The sequence below is a fragment of the Sapajus apella genome, unplaced genomic scaffold, assembly GCF_009761245.1.
Source record: "Sapajus apella isolate SASKATOON/1434 unplaced genomic scaffold, GSC_monkey_1.0 scaffold52, whole genome shotgun sequence".
In the NCBI taxonomy this organism is placed as follows: Eukaryota; Metazoa; Chordata; class Mammalia; order Primates; family Cebidae; genus Sapajus; species Sapajus apella.
Window position 1 is genome coordinate 13,670,084 of NW_022436992.1, and position 20,831 is coordinate 13,690,914.

At 43.2% G+C, this 20,831-nt stretch overlaps 2 gene segments (V, D, J or C); both read right to left on the bottom strand.

The window, feature by feature from the left end:
- Positions 1 to 4,522: 4,522 nt before the first annotated feature.
- On the bottom strand, positions 4,523 to 5,431 carry LOC116526979. The segment is given in 2 exon segments: positions 4,523 to 4,947; positions 5,325 to 5,431. Coding segments are annotated over 2 exon segments (459 nt in total).
- A 12,883-nt stretch (positions 5,432 to 18,314) lies between these two features.
- LOC116527017 lies at positions 18,315 to 20,138 on the bottom strand. The segment is given in 2 exon segments: positions 18,315 to 19,504; positions 20,025 to 20,138. Coding segments are annotated over 2 exon segments (393 nt in total).
- Positions 20,139 to 20,831: the final 693 nt, after the last annotated feature.

Genomic DNA, 20,831 nt, shown 5'->3' on the forward strand with positions numbered 1-20,831 from the left:
GTAGTAGCTTATCCTTTTAACCTTTTGCTTGTTCTGCTTCTGTAAACTCTGCTTTAGCTAGGCTCCCTCTCTCCTCCTTTAAGCAAGTTATAAAAGAAAGCAAAAGCCCCTTCTTTGGGCAGAGAGAATTTGAGCGTTAGCCATCTCTCAGTCACCAGCAAATAAAGGACTCCTGTTTCAATCTTAGAGTGTGGCTCTTTCTTCAACTTGCTCGGGTATACCACCTGTACTTGTATTTTAGGTTGATTTTAGTATGTTCTTGGCTCAGAGGAGAAGTTCATTTAGTTGGCTAGGGAGCTTATAGTTTCATTTTTGGTATATATACCTATGTCCAGGTAAGAAGGACCCACACAGGAGAGCTTGTGGAGAACCTGGCTTGCAGGGCTGCTTACAGACCTGCTCTGCCTCCTGTTGTCATGCACAAGGAAGGACACGGCCAATGACAACCCTCAGCCATCTGGGAAGAAGCTGTGTCTACAGAGGACAGTCATGACCTGTGAGTCTAGAGACCTGTGTCTGACTTCAGGGGCCTGTAGCCCTCAGCTTTCATAGGAATTATGTGGGTGCTGGCTCAAATAGCATCCACCAGGATTTTTATTAGAATATCTCATTTACAGAAGGCAATGGGTGACATGACAGCACAGAGGGACTCTGCGTGTTCAGCTGCACGGAGCATTCTGGGAGAGACACTGGCACCCATGCTAGATGGAGCTTCAGGAAACTTCTGAATCACATGGATTTGGATCTCTTAACATCATTTTGAAAGTCCATTTATCATTCTGAAGCAACCACTGTAACTAACAAAGATAACATCTTTAATAGCTATGAATAAAAAGTGATTACTTTATTGCTAAGATTATTACAAGGAAGCAAACAAAAATAGCATGAAGGAAGACAGCAACACTAGACTGAGGGCTTTGGGTAAGAGTTTGTGACTCAGTAGTGAAGTGCCCGGGCCATCTTCTGTCAAAAAAGAGGAAAAATCAGGAAAGGGAAATGTGCAGGAGAGGCAAAATCTTGCTTAGTAAAAGAATCCTAAGAGAAAACAAAAAGTCTTCTTCCTGAGCACTAAGAGGCAGAGAGAAATCTTCAGTGTGAAAAAAATAATGAAAAAATGAAGACTACTCATGTGTTCTGTGTGGAGAGCACATTGCACTGGGCACCTCGTAACAAACAGAAGTGGAGCCAAAGATCCCAGACCCTAAGTGTATTCCAAATATGACCCCTCACCCACCTCTACCCCACCACCCACTGTTGGGCATCCTCCATCATCTTCTACCTGGAACATAGCCTTCATCTCCCCAAACCTCAAAGATCACCCAGCTTCTCCTTTGCCCCTTGTTTTATGATAAATGGTCCCTACTCTCAGGTTCCTAAGGCTGGGGCCACAGGTCTGAGATCTATTTCCTTTCTTCTCACACCTGTAGACTTTTCTGGGATCCGCTCTGGCATCCCCCATGCTGGGAATCCAGATCCATCACCCTCGTACCCTCTCTGGAATCCAGCACTAACTACCTAAAGCTTTTTTTATTAACCTTCCAAATGCATCCTCTGACAGGAATCTGGCTAGAGCAGTCAGCATCTTCTCAGCCAAATCCCAGAAAAGGACGGTAAAACTGCAAACATCATGTTGGTGTTGGGAAGATGCATATAATCCCCTGTTTCATGCCTTACACTTTTCAGCAATTAGGGCTTCAGTACGAATTTAGAAGACACTATTCACTTCACAGCAGATGGCGACACAGTCAAGGCAGTGGTGAGAGGCAAGGCTGAGCTTTCAGTCTCAGAGCACAGAGCAGCTTCCCCACAACTCCACACACTGGTGGCTCCTCCCAGATGTTCCAGTTGTTGCACGCCATTCTTGCCTTAGTAGCTCCGAGATGATAATGCCACACTAGCCCTCTCCTTTCCCAGGGTTTCTAAGAACTTAGCACTCTTGTGTATTAGGGGGTCTGTTTGCCATGTAAAGGCAGATCTTTGACATATCCACATACAGGATTTCTACTTCTGATAGCAAAAATAAATACATAAATAAATTCATCATAAATAATAAATTGACTTAACAGCTTAAGAGCTTAAAAGGAGTCTGGGGAGGTTAAAAAGACAAATTGTTTTCAGTGAAGGACAGTTAGTGCAACGGATAGTTTTTTAAAAAAATCAACAACATTTTAGGAGTAATTATCAAACAGTAAATAACAACTTGAAATAAGCTGCTATAAATATAATTTTATAGTCAAAAATTTATTTCCAAGAACCCTGTAAATACATTTTCAGGTTAAAACAAACAAAATATGTGGGTTTATCATCAGGTCAGCTCAATGGAAGGTTTCTCAAATGTGTGCTTGAGGCAAAAAGAACATTTATCTCTATTTGAAAGTTCAAGTTTTTTTGATCTTTAGAAGAAAACAGCTTTCCCTTCACTCTGTTTCACTCATGCTGCCGAGGATGGGCATGGGGGCAGCGACTGTCAGGAAGGAGGAGAGCTGTGCACTGAGGGTGGTTGTGGCCTCAGCCCACCTGAGTGACCTCATGGAGCAGAGCCACTGACACCACCAAGGTCACCTGCCTGCCTCTGCACTGTCATGGCACAGACACAGAACCTTGTCCCACCTAGTCAACCACAGCTAGAGGCTTCTTTGTACCAGCCAATTCTGGGTCTCCGTGTATTTTCTCTCAGGTTTAGGGGATTGTTTACCCTTCACCATTTTGTTTGGAGAGTGTAGCCCTTTGCTACATCAGCATTGTATAAGTTGTTTCTTTTTTTTTTTTTTTTCGGTTTTTCTTTTTGTTAAATATATCTAACCACCATGAATTGGTTGAGACTAACTATGTCTCATAGCAAAGTAGAAATTCAAGCTCCTTAGATTATGTCACTCACATTAGGGCTGAAGGTGACAATAATATTGCTTAGCTCCAGGTCAGACTACTTACACTTTGTATCTTATTATTTATTATTTTTGTTTGAGACAGAGTCTTGCTCTGTTGCCCAGGCTGAAGTGAGATGGCTAAATCTTGGCTCACTGCAACCTCCACATTCTGAGTTACAGTGATTCGCCTGCCTTAGCCTCCAGACAGAGTGACTGGGATTAGAGGTACATGCCACCATGCCTGGCTAATTTTTGTATTTTTAGTAGAGACAGAGTTTCACCATGTTGACCAGATTGATCTTGAACTCCTGATCTTAGGGGATCTGCCTGCATCATCCTCCCAAAGTGCTGGGATTACAGGCATGAGCCACAGTGCCCTGCCACACTTTGTGTTCTTTAACTGCATTCTGTATAATGCCTTTTAAGCTAAGTGATGCATTTGTCAGTAATTTTAAAAACATACTATGTCACTTTTTTTTTCATTTGATGGCTCCAGTGTGATTGATATCTATAAAAGTATTGCCATACAATTTTTAAACCTAACAGAAATGAAACTGTGGAATTTTTATTGTATGTACTATGGAATCTGTTATCTTGGAGTAAACAATCATCTCAAGTATACCTTATATCCTTAGCCTGAAGCGAATCTTCTTCTGTTGATTCAGTCATTGTTTTTTATCCATTACACAATGTTATGACATGCAGCTCACATGACTCACTATTAGGTTCAGTTTCATTTAGAACACTATATTTAATAAAATCTCTGAAAAGCATAGATGCTCCATGCATTTAAAACTAGAATACAGAATTCAGATTGATTTTCAGGTTATGATGTAATCATGTGAAAAGAATGCATTTCTGTATTCTTTGAAAACTTTTCTTATGAAAACATACTAATACATTTCTACTTTAAAATAGTACTTAGCCTAATACTTTCAAAACTTTTGGAATTTGGAAGAGAACTAAAAATCTTACATAATTCTGAATGGTTGATTCTGTACTTGAAATAAACTTTATATTTTCCATATTTGCATTTATGCAGTTTTTTTCAAAGGCCACTTTTAGAATTGTAAAACCTCTCTTTTCCCTTGGTAAATAATTATTGAGAGTAATCAATGGTTTGATCTCATACCTGCCATGAGTTTACAAAGTCTATCGGAGTCATCCAACATCAAACATTTTTACTAAGTGTTCTTAGTCATACTCCCCTGCAGACAGCTGGTGTAGAATGTTTTCTCCTGTAAGACACTGGAGAGGAGGGTTTAGTGGGAGTCAGAGAGCAGAATTTGGAAGATAGGCAACTATGAATTTCCCAATATGACTAAGTGTCATCGTGTATGTAAAAAACCCCAAATTGGTCATTTCCCATATGTGTTCCATTTGTGTTGTCACTCAGCTGCATCCACGGTCTGGTTATTCTGACAGCTGCATGTACTTGACAAATGTGGGCAAGACAGAGAGGGTGAGGATGTGGGTTTTCATTCACTCTCCCTTCTTCATAGCTGTTTTATTCCATGTGTGACCCGTGACTTCTCCTGCCAATGCCTTCACCAGACTGTGGCAACTGACAGGCCTGTGGGATCTGAGGTGGGATCTGAGGTGCTGCAGCATCCGCAGCAGCAAACCCTACCCTGTGATGGATGGTTCCAACAGCCTTCTCTTCTGCAGACTCAGAGACACTGCTCAGCTCCTCCCCAGACAAGCAGAACTTGTGGACAGCTGGACCAACCAGGCAGGGAGGTATTTGTTCGAGGATGTAGCACTGTGGGAGGAGTTTGTGTAGCTTGCATGCAGTAATAAACTCCAATATCCTCAGCCTCTACCCTGCTGATTTTCAGTGTGAAATCAGTGACTGACCCACTGCCACTGAACCTGTCGGGAACTCCAGAGGCCCGGTTAGAAACCTTATAGATCAGGAGCTGTGGAGACTGGCCTGGTTTCTGCAGAAACCAAGACAAATAGGTGTTTCCATTACTATGCAGGAGGCTCTGATTAGACCTGCAGGAGATGGAGGCCGGCTGTCCAGGGGTGACGGGCAGGGAGAGTGGAGTCTGGGTCATCACAATATCCCCACTGGATCCTGAAATTATGAGAGAAAAGTACAAGGTTATATATAAACACTATTAGTAAATTTTATGATTTCTCTTATGTCATTCACCTCGTTAGTCTTTTTTTTTTAAAAAATTCATTTATACCATAAACAATAAACATTCCAGAATGAACACAATATTTATAAGGCACAAGAGGGTTTTATGCTTTTTAAAATCTTAATGAGAGCACTGGTCATTGTTTCTTTTAGGTGGTTTCTAATTATCAAGAAAAAAATATCTAATTCCCTTTCTTGAAGCATAGATCATAGGCCAGTAACACATGGTAAGAATTGACATGGGAGGATGTGGGGACCCCAGAGCTCACTTTCCCACCCCATTCTCCTCCCTCATCTCCTTCTGTGCTTACCAGGGACCCAGAGCATGAGCAGTCCCAGGAGCTGAGCAGGGAGCCTCATTGTGAGGAGAACTGAGGAGTCCTGATCAGTCAAGGCAAGGTTAGAGCTGAGCTTTTATCTCAGACTCACAAGGGAAGGCGTTCCCTAGGGGGCAATATGCAAATCCCCTGATGGGTGCAGTGGAGTGGAAAAAGCCAACTGTGGGGAGGGTGTCTTTCTTGTGAACAAGTGGCGATCAAGTCAAGTCTAACTGTAGTCAAGGAAATAGGAATCTGACAGGGAAAGATGGGACCTTGGACAGGGACACACTGTGTAAGGCATGACTCTAAGAAAGCACAAGGACCCTGACTACGTGGAAATGTGCCTCTGTGATGCACCTCTGGGAGGTGAATGCCACCCTGCTGAGCTCCTACTCAGCTAATCTAGAGAAGGAAACAGCCCCATCCCCATAAGCACTGCTGGACAGAAAACCCACAAATAAAAAACAGCCTTGAGCCAGTTCAAGAGTTGTCTGGTATCTGCTGCTTCCAGGATAACTGTTCAAGAATGTCTGATGCAAGTGTTGGAATCTGCCCTCCCCTTGCTCCTGGCACGTGAGCCCCATATGAGCACTCTCTCCAAGGGCCTCACAGGAAGAATGATGTGAATCTCCTACATTTAGAGCCAAGAGCTCAGCTTGAGTAACAGGAAAGAGGGAACAAATTTTATGCCTCAGGTAGTGAATATAGAATTCCTGGTGACCAGTTGTTCAATAAATTCCATCATAATCATCCCACATATACCAGACTGACTAGAAGGCTCTCTTAAAGGAAGAATTTCCTAGGATAATGACACAGAATCAACAAGGCAGTTTTGCATTATGTTTTTCTGAGTGGTGTTCAGGGAAACTTCCACACAGTCTCCTTGGTCATGTGGAATCAGGTCCTGTTAGGACTTCCAGGTTCTTGTCAACTCAGAAGTGAGGCCTGAGTCTCTCCCAGCCTGGATGTGGTGCAGTCTCAGCACTGAGACAGAGAGACTCAGAGTTCAGGAGAAAAGAATGCCTATTCCATTCCAGTGTGTTTAATGAGTAGCTTTGTCTTGAAAAGAACAGAGCCCCTAATAGGCCTTTTTGGGTTCTGCCGGCTACACAGAACACATCTTGGAATGCAGGTCTGGCCCACCTGCCAGGTGACATGGAAATTGGCCAGATTTTAGTAGCAGGACCCAAGGCAGGAAAGGTCTCTGCAGCAGGTTTAACCTGCACTGCAAACAGCCTGGCCACATGGGTCAGTGCAGACACAGACAACACCATCAAGCATGCAGGCATCATCGCCACTTAGAGAATGCTCCACCATGCAGCCCATTCCAGGATCTTTTCAAAACATTTTCTAAGATTATATTTTGGGACCCAAGATATTTTAAGGAAATTAAATTAATTTAAACCATATAAAACAAATTCTCAGAAACCAAAGGAATTGTATTAGAAAGCGGGTAAAGAAAGTTAGAAAAATATCCAAATATTTAAACACTAAGTAACACACTGCTAAATAAAACTGAGACAAAGAAGAAACAAAAATAGAAACTACGGAAATATTTTGAACTGAAGGAAAACATAGTATATCTAAATTTCTAAGAATCAAAAAAGGGAATCTCATAAATTTACATATGCAATGTTATCTTTTAGTTCAAAATAATTTTATAGCTTCTATTTTCAAATAGAAATAAATTTATAGCCCCCAAATTACAGCCGTATACATGCATTTTAGCAGAGAAGTTTTTAAATCAGTCACCTGAGATGTCGCTCTGAAATACTAGTAAAAGGAAAGCAAATTACACTCAAAACATTTGATCCTTAAAACCGGGAATGTGATGAGCACACATCCAGAAAGAAAAACCTGCGTTAGCAGTTTCACAACGGAAAAGTCTGAAAGGGGATGAGCAGAGTGGGTAACTGCTCAGAGCATTGGGAGAAAAGGAAAGTCAAAATAGCAATGATATTATTATGGGCTGTACATATGTGAGCCCCCCATGAGCTTTCACGTGCTCAAAAGCCAAAAATCATGCAGTACCCACTGTTTTACATCCTCCTGATGGTTGGTGAGAGCGAGGCCACTTGGCAAAGGCAGGAAGAAATGTCCTGAAAGACTTTGTGGCAGCAGGTGAGGACACTAGAGTCCTCTCCCAGTACCATAACTTAGCATCCCTATGGCCATGAGGACAGCAAGAAACTTCAGTGGCTGCTCCAAAAATGATGTGGCAGCCACTCGCTAAACAGTCTGTGGGGCCCAAGCACCCTAAGTTGGGGAGGAAGGAATAGGCTCTGGGAGGCATCCTGAAGGGCCTTGGCCCTGTTCACACAGAAGAGGAGCCCATGCCTACAAGTAAGGATCCACGGCCTCTTCTTCAAAGGCTCTCCAGCCATCACCTACTGAGTCTGACTGCTGGGGATGCATCCCCTAAAACTTCAGCTGCTCACGCTGCACTGAGAAGCTGAGCTTCCTTATGAGGTTTGCTTTTGGGGCCATCACACTGTGCAGGGTCCCAGTGGGTGTCCTGCTCACAGGAGGATGTACAGTGTCTCCAGGCTCCCAACTGGTGATTGTGATAGCAAAATGGTCAGAATTTTTATTGGATTTGTGTGCCCTCTTTGTTAATATGTGTAAAAATATACCCTGAAGAATTGTCATTTATTTCATGTGCTACAAACCACTTGCTATAAACCACTTTTTCCTTTTAAATTTGGTCTGTCTGGTTAAGAATATAAATGTAATCTCACTTGCCATGGAATCCGTTATCTTGGAATAGAAAATCATCTCTAACGCAACGTTCTTAATCGAAATCAATAAAAGGATGATTTTATCCGGTTGATTCAAACATCATTTTACTTTATTCCTACCAAGCCATGACACAGAACTGGCATACTCAGTATTAAAGAATATTAAAATATTCTTAAAGCACACCTTTAAACAGACAATACTGAAAGCAAATATTTTCTATACCATTACTAACAGAATGTAGAAATCAGATTCATATTCAGGTACAAACCACTAATTGTAAAAATAATGCATTCATTTATCGTTTGAAAACATTTTTCTTATGATGACTACATAGTACTAACATAGTCATCTCTAAAACCTTATTTCAGTAAAGAAATGAAAGGAACCTTTGTTCCCAGGTACAATGAGTGATATAAGAATGGAAAGTCCAAAACAACCGCTGCAAAATGTCCGAAAAATTTAAAAGAATAAAAAGGCTAAAGTTACATAATATTTACTTCAGAAAGTAGTGAAAGGGGAGTAGATGATTTAAATTCCAGGACAATAAATACCCTTTGTCATTGAGCTGACGCTCACCTGACTTTTCGTCCTCCTGCTGTATCTGCCAAGTTTGCATGTGGACACAAGCCCACTCTGAGTTGGCACAGGCAGAGGAACTCTCCTGGGAAAGAGAATGCAGCTGAGCCTCAGGAGTTGCACAGGACAGCATCTCTACATGGCCCGTGTTCTCCACAGGATATTTGCTGAGGTCTGAGTCATCAGGCTGGCTGGGGTTACTGGGCTAGAAAGACATAAAAGTCCTGCAGACTCACCGTGTTCCCCCAATCCCCAAGGCTGCACAGAGCATCCCGAATACCTGCCTGAATCATGAACTTCTGTCTCCATCCCCACTGCCACCCTGCTGGTGTAGGCCCTGCTAGGTCTTCTGCTCAGAATGTCAGTGCCTGTGATCTCCAGACCCAACCAGAGGTCTCTGCTAGACCTCCTCTAGGGGCAGAATGAGTTCAGAAGCTCATTCTCCTCAGCTCTGTTGGGTTGACTAGGACTGAGTGACATGACCTCAGGTCTCCTTGCACAGGGACTTCACTGGTGCAACCTTTGGTGATTACAGACCTAAAGCCCTTCTCAAGGCACCACTTTCCCATGAAACTTGTAGAGGTGTTGGCTCCACCCAGGGAACATGGGAGCGGTGACTTCAACTCTGTGGTTCTTCACAAGAAACACATCAGCCCTCCTTCTGGGTCCACATAATGAACTGCCAATCCCACCACCATCCACATCTCTACCCACCATAGGCCAAGAGAGTTTAATTGAAGCTGCATTCCCTCATGCTCACAGCCCAGCAGTCTGCCTAATCTTAAATTCTTAACTCTGGGAAATGAAAAACTTTATACCATTCTGTACTTTCCCAGTCGTGTATGGAAAAATTCCATGTGTACACTTTTAGTATGTGCTCTTTACTTTCAAAACCAGAAGTTGAAATTTCAAGAACCATTTCTTCCTATCAGCAAGAAGTAATTGAGCCTAATCAGAGGTTTAGCATTAGGATCTTGTATCTGCTATGAAGTTACCATACCAGCTTGACACACAAAAGCCAAAATTTTTTACTGATTTCCCCCAGCCAACCCCTCTGAGAATAACTAGTATACAATGCTGTATCCAGTACCTTATGGAGTGGGAATTAAGTGGGAAGTAGAAGAAGTTAGAAAGGAAAAATATTTATTTTAATTATAACGAGGCTGGGCATGGCTGCTTACACCTATAATCCCAGAACTTTGAAAGGCCGAGGTGGGCGAATCACCTGAGGTCAGGAGTTGGAGCCCAGTCTGGCCCATGTGGTGAAACCCCGTCTCTATTAAAAACACAGCATGGTGTTGTGTGCCTGTAATCCCAGCTACTCAGGAGGCTGAGGCAGGAGAATCGCTTGAACCTGGGAGGCGAAGTTTGCAGTGAGCCGAGATTGTCTCAACGTGCTGCAGCCTGGGTGACAGAGTGAGACTCTGTCTCAAAAATAAATAAATAAATAAATAAACAAACATAAATATAAATATAATGAAACATCTTAAAATATAGCAAAAGCTGTTTAACCCCAAGATATATTCAACATGTGTCAGTGGTCTGGCTATTTTGCTGATTATGTTTAATTAACTAATGTATGCAAGGCAGGCAGAGTTGGGAGGTGCTTTCATTCTCCTCTCCCTTCCACTCTGCTTCTTTACTCACAGGACACTTGCTCCCTCCTTGTCTCTTATTACTTATGAGAGCCAAGGCTGTTACAGGTGACAGGGACATAAACTGCTGGTATCTGCAGTGTAGCTGACACACACATTGTCCAGTGTCTTCAGCAAGAAATTATTTCCTGGTTCCCCAGCATCTTTCTCTTACACAGACTCAGAGACCCTGCTGAGCTGCTCCGCAGAGAAGCAGTACACATGGGCAGCTGGGTCACCCCAGCAGAAAGGTTTGTGTTTGGGGCTGTACCGCCATGGGAAGGATATGTGTACGCTGCATGTAGTAACAAATGCCAGCATCTTCAGCCTCCACCCTGCTGATTTTAAGCGTAAATTCTGTCCCTGCCCCTCTTGCTGCCACTGAACCTGTCTGGGGCCCCAGAAAACCAGTTGGAAACCAAATAGAATAGGAGTTGTGGAGGCTTCCCTGGCCCCAGCAGGATCTGACTCAAGTAGGAAATGCCATTACTAACCAGGAGCCTCTGACTATATAACTACCCAAGGGATTCACTTGGCCCTCTGCCTAGACAGAGCCGATTCATCAAGACAGCGGAATTGCAATAAAGAAAGAGTAATTTACACAGAGCCGGCTGTGCAGGAGACTGGAGTTTTATTATTACTCAAATCAGTCTCCCCGAGCATTTGGGAAGCAGAGTTTTTAAGGATAACTTGGTGGGTGGGGGACCCAGTGAGCCAGGAATTCTGATTGGTCAGAGATGAAATCAAGGGGATTTTGAAACTGTCTTCTTGTGCTGAATCAGTTCCTGGGTTGGGGGCCCCACAATATCAGATCAGCCAGTTTACTGATCTGGATGGTTCCAGCTGAAGTGCAGGGTCTGCAAAATATCTCAAGCACTGATCTTAGGAGCAGTTTAGGAAGGGTCAGAATCTCTTAGCCTCCAGCCGCATGACTCCTAAACCCTAATTTGTAATCTTGTGGCTAATGTTAGTCCTACAAAGGCAATCTAGTCCCTAGACAAGAAGGAGGTCTGCTTTGGGAAAGGACTGTTACTGTCTTTGTTTAAACTATAAGCTAAATTTCTCCCAAAGTTAGTTCAGCCTACAACCAAGAATGAACAAGGACAGCTTGGAGGCTAGAAGTAAGATGGAGTTGATTAGTTAGACCTCTTTCACTATCTGTCATAATTTTGCAAAGGCGGTTTCAACTGGACCTGCATAAGCCAGCTCTCTAGGGGCGATGGGTCAATAGAGTGGAGTCTTGATCATCACAATATCCCCACAGGATCTTGAAATAATGAGCGAGATATACAAGGTTACACACAGCAAAATTTATGTGTCATTTTCATAGTTGTTCATTTGTTGTTTATTTCAGTCTATACAATGTTTTTGTAATTTTGATTCATAGACCAAACATATTTAATTTCACAAAAGAACCCAAAGGATGCAAGGCACAAAAGGGCGTACAGAATTCTCTTACATCCTCTTTCTCTTTCTAAATCAGATTATTCCCTTGAGCTCAGGTCCTTGGTTCTTCTGGACTTTTCCTCACTCTCACAGATCTAAACATCACATGCTCCATCCTAGAGCACAAGATGTGCACATCTAACACATGGACAGAACACACATGGGAGGCAGTGGGGCCCCCAGAGCTCCCCTTTTCACCCCATTCTCCTCTCTCATCTCCGTCTTTTCTTACCAGGGACCCAGAGCATTAGCAGCCCCAGAGCTGAGTAAGGAACCTCATTGTGAGAAGGTGAAGGAACTAAGGAGTCCTGATCAGTCAAACCAGGGTTAGAGCTGAGCTTTTATCTTAGACTCACAAGGGAAAGTACTCCCTGGGGGACAGTACGCAAATCCCCTGGTGGGTGCATTTATATGGAAAGGGCCTTGGGGAACTGGCCTATGAGCAAAATAACTTAAATATCTTCTCTGTCTGGAGGGAAGCCCACAGGCATAAAATTAATGATGGCTAGTTGAAAGAAATTTAAGTATTTCTTTAACAGATTTCTTGTTTCTTAATACTTCTCCAGTGCGTTTTTCAAGTCTTCTTTATACGGTTGAGTTTCCATAAATATTTTGATGATTCTTATCTCTTTGTTCATATTTGTTTGATAGAGTCCAGATTTGCTCTTTTAAAAGTTCTTAACTGATATTAAACACATAGTGTAGAAATGTTAAATGTGCAACTGAATAAAGTTTTATGTATATTCTGCATCCAGATGAAATGGTAGAATATTTCAACTTCTCCAGATTCTTCTGTCATAAACCTTCCCTTCAACAGTGGCTCCTTTATCCCAACCAAGGTAACTGGCATTTTGACAACGATCACCGTGGTTTGGTTTTCCCTGGACTAGAGCCTCATGTAAATTGAAATGGACACTTTGTTTAGTTGATTCTAGCTTCTTTCTTGTTTCTTTGCTATTTTTGAGGTCTTCATTTCTTCCTGTGATCTAAGTTACTATCTGCTGTTATTTCCTGTGATTCTGAAGAATTTCCTCTTGAATTTTTTGTAAAGCATGTCTGCAAATAATTTCTCTTTACTTTAAACAAGAAAAGTTTTCACTTTGCCTTTATTTTGTAAGCATACTATCACTGGATATTGAATCCTTGATTGAATGCTTTTTTTTTTTTTTTTTTTTTTAGCATTTAAATTTGTAATTCTACTGTCTTCTGAAGCAGAAGCAGCCGCAAATAAACCTCTCAAACACCGAACAGGGAAGGAAGTGGTAATTTTATTTGGCCAGGAGTTACGGTAGGCAGATGCCTCAACTGAGGTCCCTGACAAAGAAAACCTTGGCCCTTTTAAAGACTCACAGTCTGAGAGGTGCACATGTCAGAGGATCAAGAGCACGCAGGAAGTGACTAGGTGGGGGTCTGAGCAGTTGAGCAACAACAATGCCTTCCGGGAAAAATTCCTCCATACCGTGTCCATGATCTATAGGTAGGATTGTGGTTAGCAGCAGGGGTTTAATACTTAACCTGGCCGGGGGTGCCAACCGGTCCTTCCACTGACCTCCTCTGGCTGACTTTTAACTTCTCCTTTTGAAATGCAATGTAGAGGGCTTAAGGGAAAGTGGCCTTAGAAGCTTAAGAGGAAGGGGTCTCCTTTCTCATTCTAGCCTCCCTGTGTCCTGAGGAAAAGTTAGATGAAGGCCTTATTATTGTCCCTCTGTATACAGGGAGCCACTTTTTTTCTGGATGCATTTGAGATTTTCTCTTTGTCTTTGTCTTTGGTTCTGCAATTTTACTATAATTATGAATAGAATAATATAATATGAGTATCATCGTGATTAGCATGAATAAGTACTATTGATTTTTCAATCTACAGACTAATGTGCTTCATTGCTTCTGAAAGTTTTTGCCATTATCATCAGGACTCTCAGATATGCCATCTCCCAGAGATCTTCTCTGTATGGTTCCCAGCTTTTCACTCCGTTGTGTTGCTGCATGCTCTTAGTTGGACTCTTAGTCCTTACAGGGCTATTTGCCTACTTAGATAGCTTTCAAATTGTTGCTGTTTGTGGGGTAAGAAGCACTGGTATCGTCTACACAATCATCTTGTTGACATCACTGCCCCAGGACATTATTTTAATGATGATATTTGGACTTGGCCTTGACACTATAATGGACTAATACTTGGCATGTTGGGGTAAGCATTCAGGCATTTAACATGTGGAAAGGATGCAGGTTGTCTTAGCCAGTGGATGGATTCTTGTCAGTTACATTGACGAGAGTCAGTATAACTGGGATCTGGACTCTCCTCCCATTGAGCCTACTGTCCTGTGCTTTCTCCCATTGAATCTTGATGGTAATGTGTCTGTGGTAGAATTAACACTATTTGTCTTCTGAGGCTATAAGAGGTCATTGAGGGTGCATAACTTCAGCCTCATACTCTTGCGGAAGTGTAGAGGGAGCCAAGCAGTCACATGGATAGGCAAACCGTCCAAGCTGAGATCCGGCCAACTTCCAGCCAACTCCCAGCATCCACCACCTTTGAGATGACTTCTACTCCACTCGTCATCTGACTACATCCATAAAGAAACCCTGGCAGGAACCTGGGTGAGCCCAGGCAACATCTAGAACCGTAAAGATGATAGGCAAATGATAGCAGTTCTCATATGCCATTACATTTGGGGGTGATTTGTTTTGTATATAGTACCTATGTTGTACAGGACCAAGCATAGAAAGTTAGCACAAAGACAAAAGTATGCCAGATTGCAGGGTCATTTATTATGCCGGCGACCACAGAGGACTCACATCTCTCCAACCTGTGGTGTCGAAAGGAGGGTGCCAAGACTTTTTATACCCGAAAAACCACCTTGGGAGTGGGGGTGAGGAGCGAGGATGGGGATGAAAAGGTTTCGGACATTCCAAGGGCCAGGGGATTCAGTAAATCACCTCCTGGGCAGAGACGAGGGTGGGGGCCTCCGGACATTCCAAGGGCCAGGGGACTTTTGTCATTCTGTTTGTTACTTCAGTGGTTTACAGAAGTCAAGATAAGCATTTGTTTACACATTATCTGGGTAGTGATAGAAGTCACAGATCTTAGTTCCTTACTACAAGTCACAGGAGCCAGGATGGAATTAGCCTGGGCTGCTTCTTTTAGTTATTACCGGTAAGCAAAGGCTAGCAATTCTGGCACAATATCACACCTAGAATACCAACTTTTAAATACACAGGCCATACAGAAGTAGTAAGTCATCTATTGATGGTAAGTGAACCTGGGTAAACTCTATATTTCAATACCAAAGCCTATAGTAAATTACAGAAATAATATTTTATTCGTATCAAACAAATAAGCCAGTCAATTAATTAGAGAATCTAAATGAGATCCACACATATGTAGTCACCCAATTAATAATAAAATCCTATAGTCATTGTCTGTATGCACCTGTGCTGCAAAAATAAATAAATAAATAAATAAATAAATACCTTAGACTGAGTAAATTATAAACAGCAGAAATTTATTTGTACAGAAGTTTGAAGGCTGGAAAGTCTAAGGTCAAGGCAACAGCAATCTAGGTGTCTGGTGATTGAGGACTGCTCCTGCTTCCTAGATGGCGTCTATGGCTGTGTCTTCATACGGTGGAGGTGGAAGGGCAAAAGGGGCAACCGTGTGTGAAGTCACCTTCATTAGACTTTAGTATCTTTCCATAGAGTAGAGTCTTTATGACCTAATCACCTCCCAAAAGCTCCTTCTATTAATACTTTTGCATTGGGAATTAAGTTTCATTACAAATTTAGGAGGGGACACAGATAATTCAAATCACAGCAGCAACTTAGTAGAAAGCTGTATATAATAAGTGAATGGCATTGAATCAATTTCATATACATATTATATCAAATGAATTTTAGCCTCTGCATTTTATCTCTACACTGATGCAAATATCAATTCTAAATAAATCATAAACTGAAGTATAAAAGGCAAACAAAAACATGTAGAAAATAACATAGAAGCATTGCTGATGACCATAGATAAAGAAAAAGATTTCTTAAAAAAGACTCGCATGGCATAAAGCACAAACGAAAGTATGAGTCAATGAGATGTCATTCAAACAATTCCATTTTCATAAGTTTTAAACAAATATGCTTTAAAATATTGTTTGATCAGTACTTATAGAAGAAATAGAGAAGAAAGTCAAGTTATAAAGAATATAGAGAGATTCAGGCAAGATAGCTGACTAGATGCAGCAGGGTGAATCGGCTGCCACCAAGAAGCCCAGGAGGACAGACACACTCCTAACAGATCTTCAGAGGGAAGGCACAGAGAGTGGATGGAGGGAAGACACAGAAGCTGGGATGAAACAAGTGGAAGACAGGAACCCTGCATGGGGATGCCACGCACTAGGATTCCTTCTTGATACCCAATGACTCCCAGGGAACAGGTGAATTGAACAGGCAAGAAGCAACCCCCTCTCCTTACAGGTCTCTGGAATCCCAGCAGGAGGAGACCCTCTACCACCATAGACACTTGAGTTGTCGGGGAGAGATGCTTAGAGAAGTGGTAGGGGCATCACACCTGCTGGTGTGGAACCCAGGGGCAGGGGTTGGTGCCGCAGTGCCTGTAGCAGAGCAAGGCCAGGGACTGCCATCCCTCTAGGCTCTACTTGCTTCCGAAGGAGACATTACCCCTAAGGGAACTGTTGGACCTGAACTCTGCAGGGCGGTCTTGCCCATCAGGTGAGGCCAGTTCGACCTGAGCATCCCTTGATCTGCTGGCCTCTCCCCCGGTGGCCCAGCCTGGCTGCGCCTGCTTGCTTTACATCCTGGGTGCCCTGCGGGCCCACATCAAAGCTCCTGCACTGGCAGACCATGACTGACTGAGGAGAGCTCCAGAGCAGTGGCCCCTGCACCAGCCTGTCCTCTCCCTCCCATACCGCAGCTTCCTCCGACCCACAGCCCCCACATCATTTTCCCAGTGCATGTTCACATGAATAGATTTTGCCCTCCCTGTTCCACCAGCACACGAGTGTGCATGCACCCCATGCTGCCACTGCTTCAGACAAAAGTGCACTCTGCTCCCACCTACCCACCATACCACCATTGCAGTCAGAGTCTTAACAGGCACAGAACCCTCTGTACCAGCCCATTCCAGCTCCCCATCCTGGTGCCAACACTGCTGCCAGAGTGCAACTGGGCATGGAGAACGGTGGACCCACCCCAACCTTGAGCAGCCACCCCTGTTTGCCTGAGGCTGCACAGAGGGCACACACAGATCTGAGCCTGTCAGTTCCCTGCTCAAAACTATACCATTACACGGAAATTAAATAACCTGTCCCTGAATTAATTTGGGGTAAATACTGAAATTAGGAAGAAATCAAGAAGTTCTTTGAAACTAATGAGAACAAAGATACAACATACCAGAATCTCTGGAACAGAGTTAAGGCAGTGTTAAGAGAGAAAAAAAAATGCCCACATGAAAAAGTTAGAAAGATCTCAATTTAAAAACCTGACATCGCAACTAAAATAACTAGAGAAGGAAGAGCAAACCAACTTCAAAGCTAGCAGAAGACAAGAAATGATCAAAATCAGAGTTGAACTGAAGTAGATTGAGACACAAAAAACCTTCAAAAGGTCAAGGAATCCAGGAGATAGTTTTTTGAAAAAAATTAATAAAATAGCCAGCTAGACTAATGAAGAAAAAATAAGAGAAGATTCCAATAAGCACAATTAGCAATGACAAAGGGGATATTACTACTGACCCCACAGAAATACAAATAACCCCCAGAGGATGTTATGAACACCTCTACGCACACAAACTAGAAAATCTAGAAGAAACGGATGAATTCCTAGACACGTACATCCTCCCAATACTGAACCAGGAAGAAGCTGAATTCCTGAATAGACCAATAACGAGCTCCAAAATTCAATCTGTAATAAATAGCCTACCAACAAAAAAAAGCCCAGGGCAAGATGGATTCACAGCAAAATTGTACCAGACATTCCAAGAAGAGCTTGTATCATTTCTACTAAAACTATTCCAAAAATTGAGGAGTGACTCCTACCCAACTCATTCTATGAAGCCAAAATCATCCTGATACCAAAACCTGGCAGAGACAGAACACAAAAAGAAAAGTATAGGCCAGCCCAATATCTTTGATGAACACTGATGCAAAAATCTTCGACAAAATTCTGGCAAACCAAATCCAGCAGCACATCAAAAAGCTTACCCACAACAATCAAGTAAGTTTTATCCCTGGGATGCAGGATTGGTTCAACGTAAGCAAATTAATTAATGTGATTTATCACATAAACAGAAATAAAGACAAAAGTCACATGATTATGTCAATAGATGCAGAAAAGGCTTTCTATAAATTAAACACCCTTCATGTTAAAAACTCTCAATTAACTGGGTGTTAAAGGAACATACCTCAAAATGATAAGATCCATCTATGACAAACCCACAGCCAACATCATACTGAAGGGGCAAAAGCTGAAAGCATTCACCTTAAAAACTGACACAAGACAAGGATGCTCTCTCACCACTCCTATTCAGCATAGTAGTGGAAGTCCCAGCCAGGGCAATCAGGCAAGAGAAACAAATAAAGATCCTCCATATAGGAAGCAAGGAAATAAAACTATTTCTGTTTGCAAATGTCATAATCCTATATCTAGAAAACCCCACAGTTTCAATCTAAAAGCTCCTTAAGCTAATCAGCAACTTCTGCAAGGTCTCAGGACACAAAATCAATGTACAAAAATCACTAACATTCCTAAACACCAACAATAGTCAAGCCAAGAGCCAAATCAGGAGCGAACTCCTGCTTGCAATTGCCACAAAAAGAATAAAATACCAAGGGATACAACTGACCAGGGAGGCAAAAGATTTCTACAAGATGAAACAGTTTTATTATTAAATAAAAATTTCTGCAGACAGTTCACCTTTAAATACCTGAAGCAAAGCTGGAGTGCTCCCACCGCCCTCCTATGTCACTAAGAGAGGAACCAAGGCTCCCAGCCACAGCCAGCACTGACTGACAGGCAGGTGGGTGAGGCCAGCAGGAAAACTGCCCACTCCACTGACCCAGCTGACTGCAGCTACATGAGGGAGCTCAGGACAAGCAACAGAAAAACCTCCCAGTCAGCCCATAGAATCACAACAAATAATTATTGTTTTAATCATTTACATTTTGGAGTGTTCTGATATCCTGCAAGAAAATGAAAAAAATTAACAAATCAGGCCAGGTAAAGCACCTGTCTAGGAAACAGCTTGGTTTCACTCCTCTTTGCCTCTCCTCCTCTGTACATCTTATTTAAATTTGAGGAAATAACTCTGCCCTGACCCGGACTTAACAGATCAGAGATCACAAACTCTGAAAACATAGACATCTGCAATGTGAACCTTTCACACTCTCAGATTGCACCCCTTGTGGGAAGCAGGTGCACGAAAGAAGCATCATCCACCCAGAAAGAGTAATTTCGTTTGACGACCTGTCACTGTGAGAGGCTGGCTGAAATGCTGCTGGCAGTAAAACACCCCAATGTCTTCGGCTTCCACCCCATGGATAGAGAAAGAGAAGTAAAAGCCAGAGCCACTTCCCCGGAACCGGGAAGGGGTTCCAGCAGCCCGGGCAGAAGCTCCAAAGAAGAGCAGCCTGGGAGCCTCCTGCGGTCTCTGTTGGTACCAGGCTATGGAGGTGCCTACATCTGTGCTGCTTCTACAGGTGATGGAGACAAAGTCACCTCGAGTTGCTTCCAAGGTCTCTGGAGACTGAGTCAGGACAATCTGCCCACTGCAGCCTGCAAAGACACCCCATCCAGGCAGCACAATGCATTACTTTCCCAAAGGATTATAAGAAACTTGCCCCATTAAAAGGCTCATGCCATGCTTAAACATGACAGAAATTAGCACCCCCGAACCTTGCCACCGTTTCCTGTGTACATTCCACACAGAAATGGCTGGGGAGGTGTCCTCAGGACCAGGGCAGCTATGAGAGGGGATATGGCACGGTGCAGCCCCACCCTCACGGGCCAATGGGCAGGTCCATACTTCTCAGCCTGACCAGTGCCCTGGGGAGCCTCTCAGGAGAGATGGACATGGGATGGGAGCAGGGACAGAGGTCCTCTGAGAGGCAGAGGACAGGTTCAAGGCTGTGGGCACCTCTGCCTCATGGTTAGCCTTGGGCTCTCTACCTTGGTTTCCTAATGAGAATTAAGGCATATCACCCTCCATGTCACACTGTAATTTCCAATTTGAGCTCATTATCCCTGTGTCAAGGGCTAAAGCCCCTGCATGGTCTGCAGTGGGAAATGCACTCACCCTGAAAGCCCATCACCAGGAGGCAGAGGAACAGGGCCAGGAAGCACATCTTGGAGTGTCCTGGGATCCGTTCCTTCTGGACCTAAGAGCAAGGGGTATGTGGTTAGGCAGGTAGTTCCTCTCAGCTGCTCTAGAAGCAGGGCCCATGCCCCCACGGTTAAATAAACACAGGTTTTCATGTAGTTAATTTGCATGTCCGATGGCCTGTACCAGAGCCCCTCTCCAGGATGCTCACTTTATCGGCAGCTGCCAGGAGGTGGTGGAGCTGATGGGGGTGCCTTAGGTTCCACAGAGATTGAGGCTGTACTGAGCAGGGCTGAGATATTACCCTGTTCACAGAGCTTCTCTCCAGAGGCTGGAACAGAGGTCACCTCAGAGTCAGCAAGATGCCTGCAGCAAGATCACTGGACATTCTATTCTTATGGAGATGGGCCTTGTTCTGCTTTATGCTCTAAGTAGATGCCAAGGTAACAGCTGCTCTGAGCCCAGATGAGACAGTTAAAGATCCCAGGAGCACCCAGCTCTCCTGTGTTCATAGGGAGCCTCTTGGCCCCTCTGGCCTACTCCATCATGGGAATCTGTTAGGAGGCAGATCCAAAAAGTGGGAGGGAAGTGGGTCTTCCTAACAGCTGTCAGCAGCAGCTGAGGCCCGGGGAAGGGCAGGTGGCCAACACTTGATTTTTGTGACCCAATTCTAAGGACAATTGAATAGGATTACTCTCATCTAGTGAGTCAAGGCATTCTAGAAAATCGATTGTTATGCACTGAAAAATATTACAAAATGCCTCCTGAACGTAACTAAAAAAT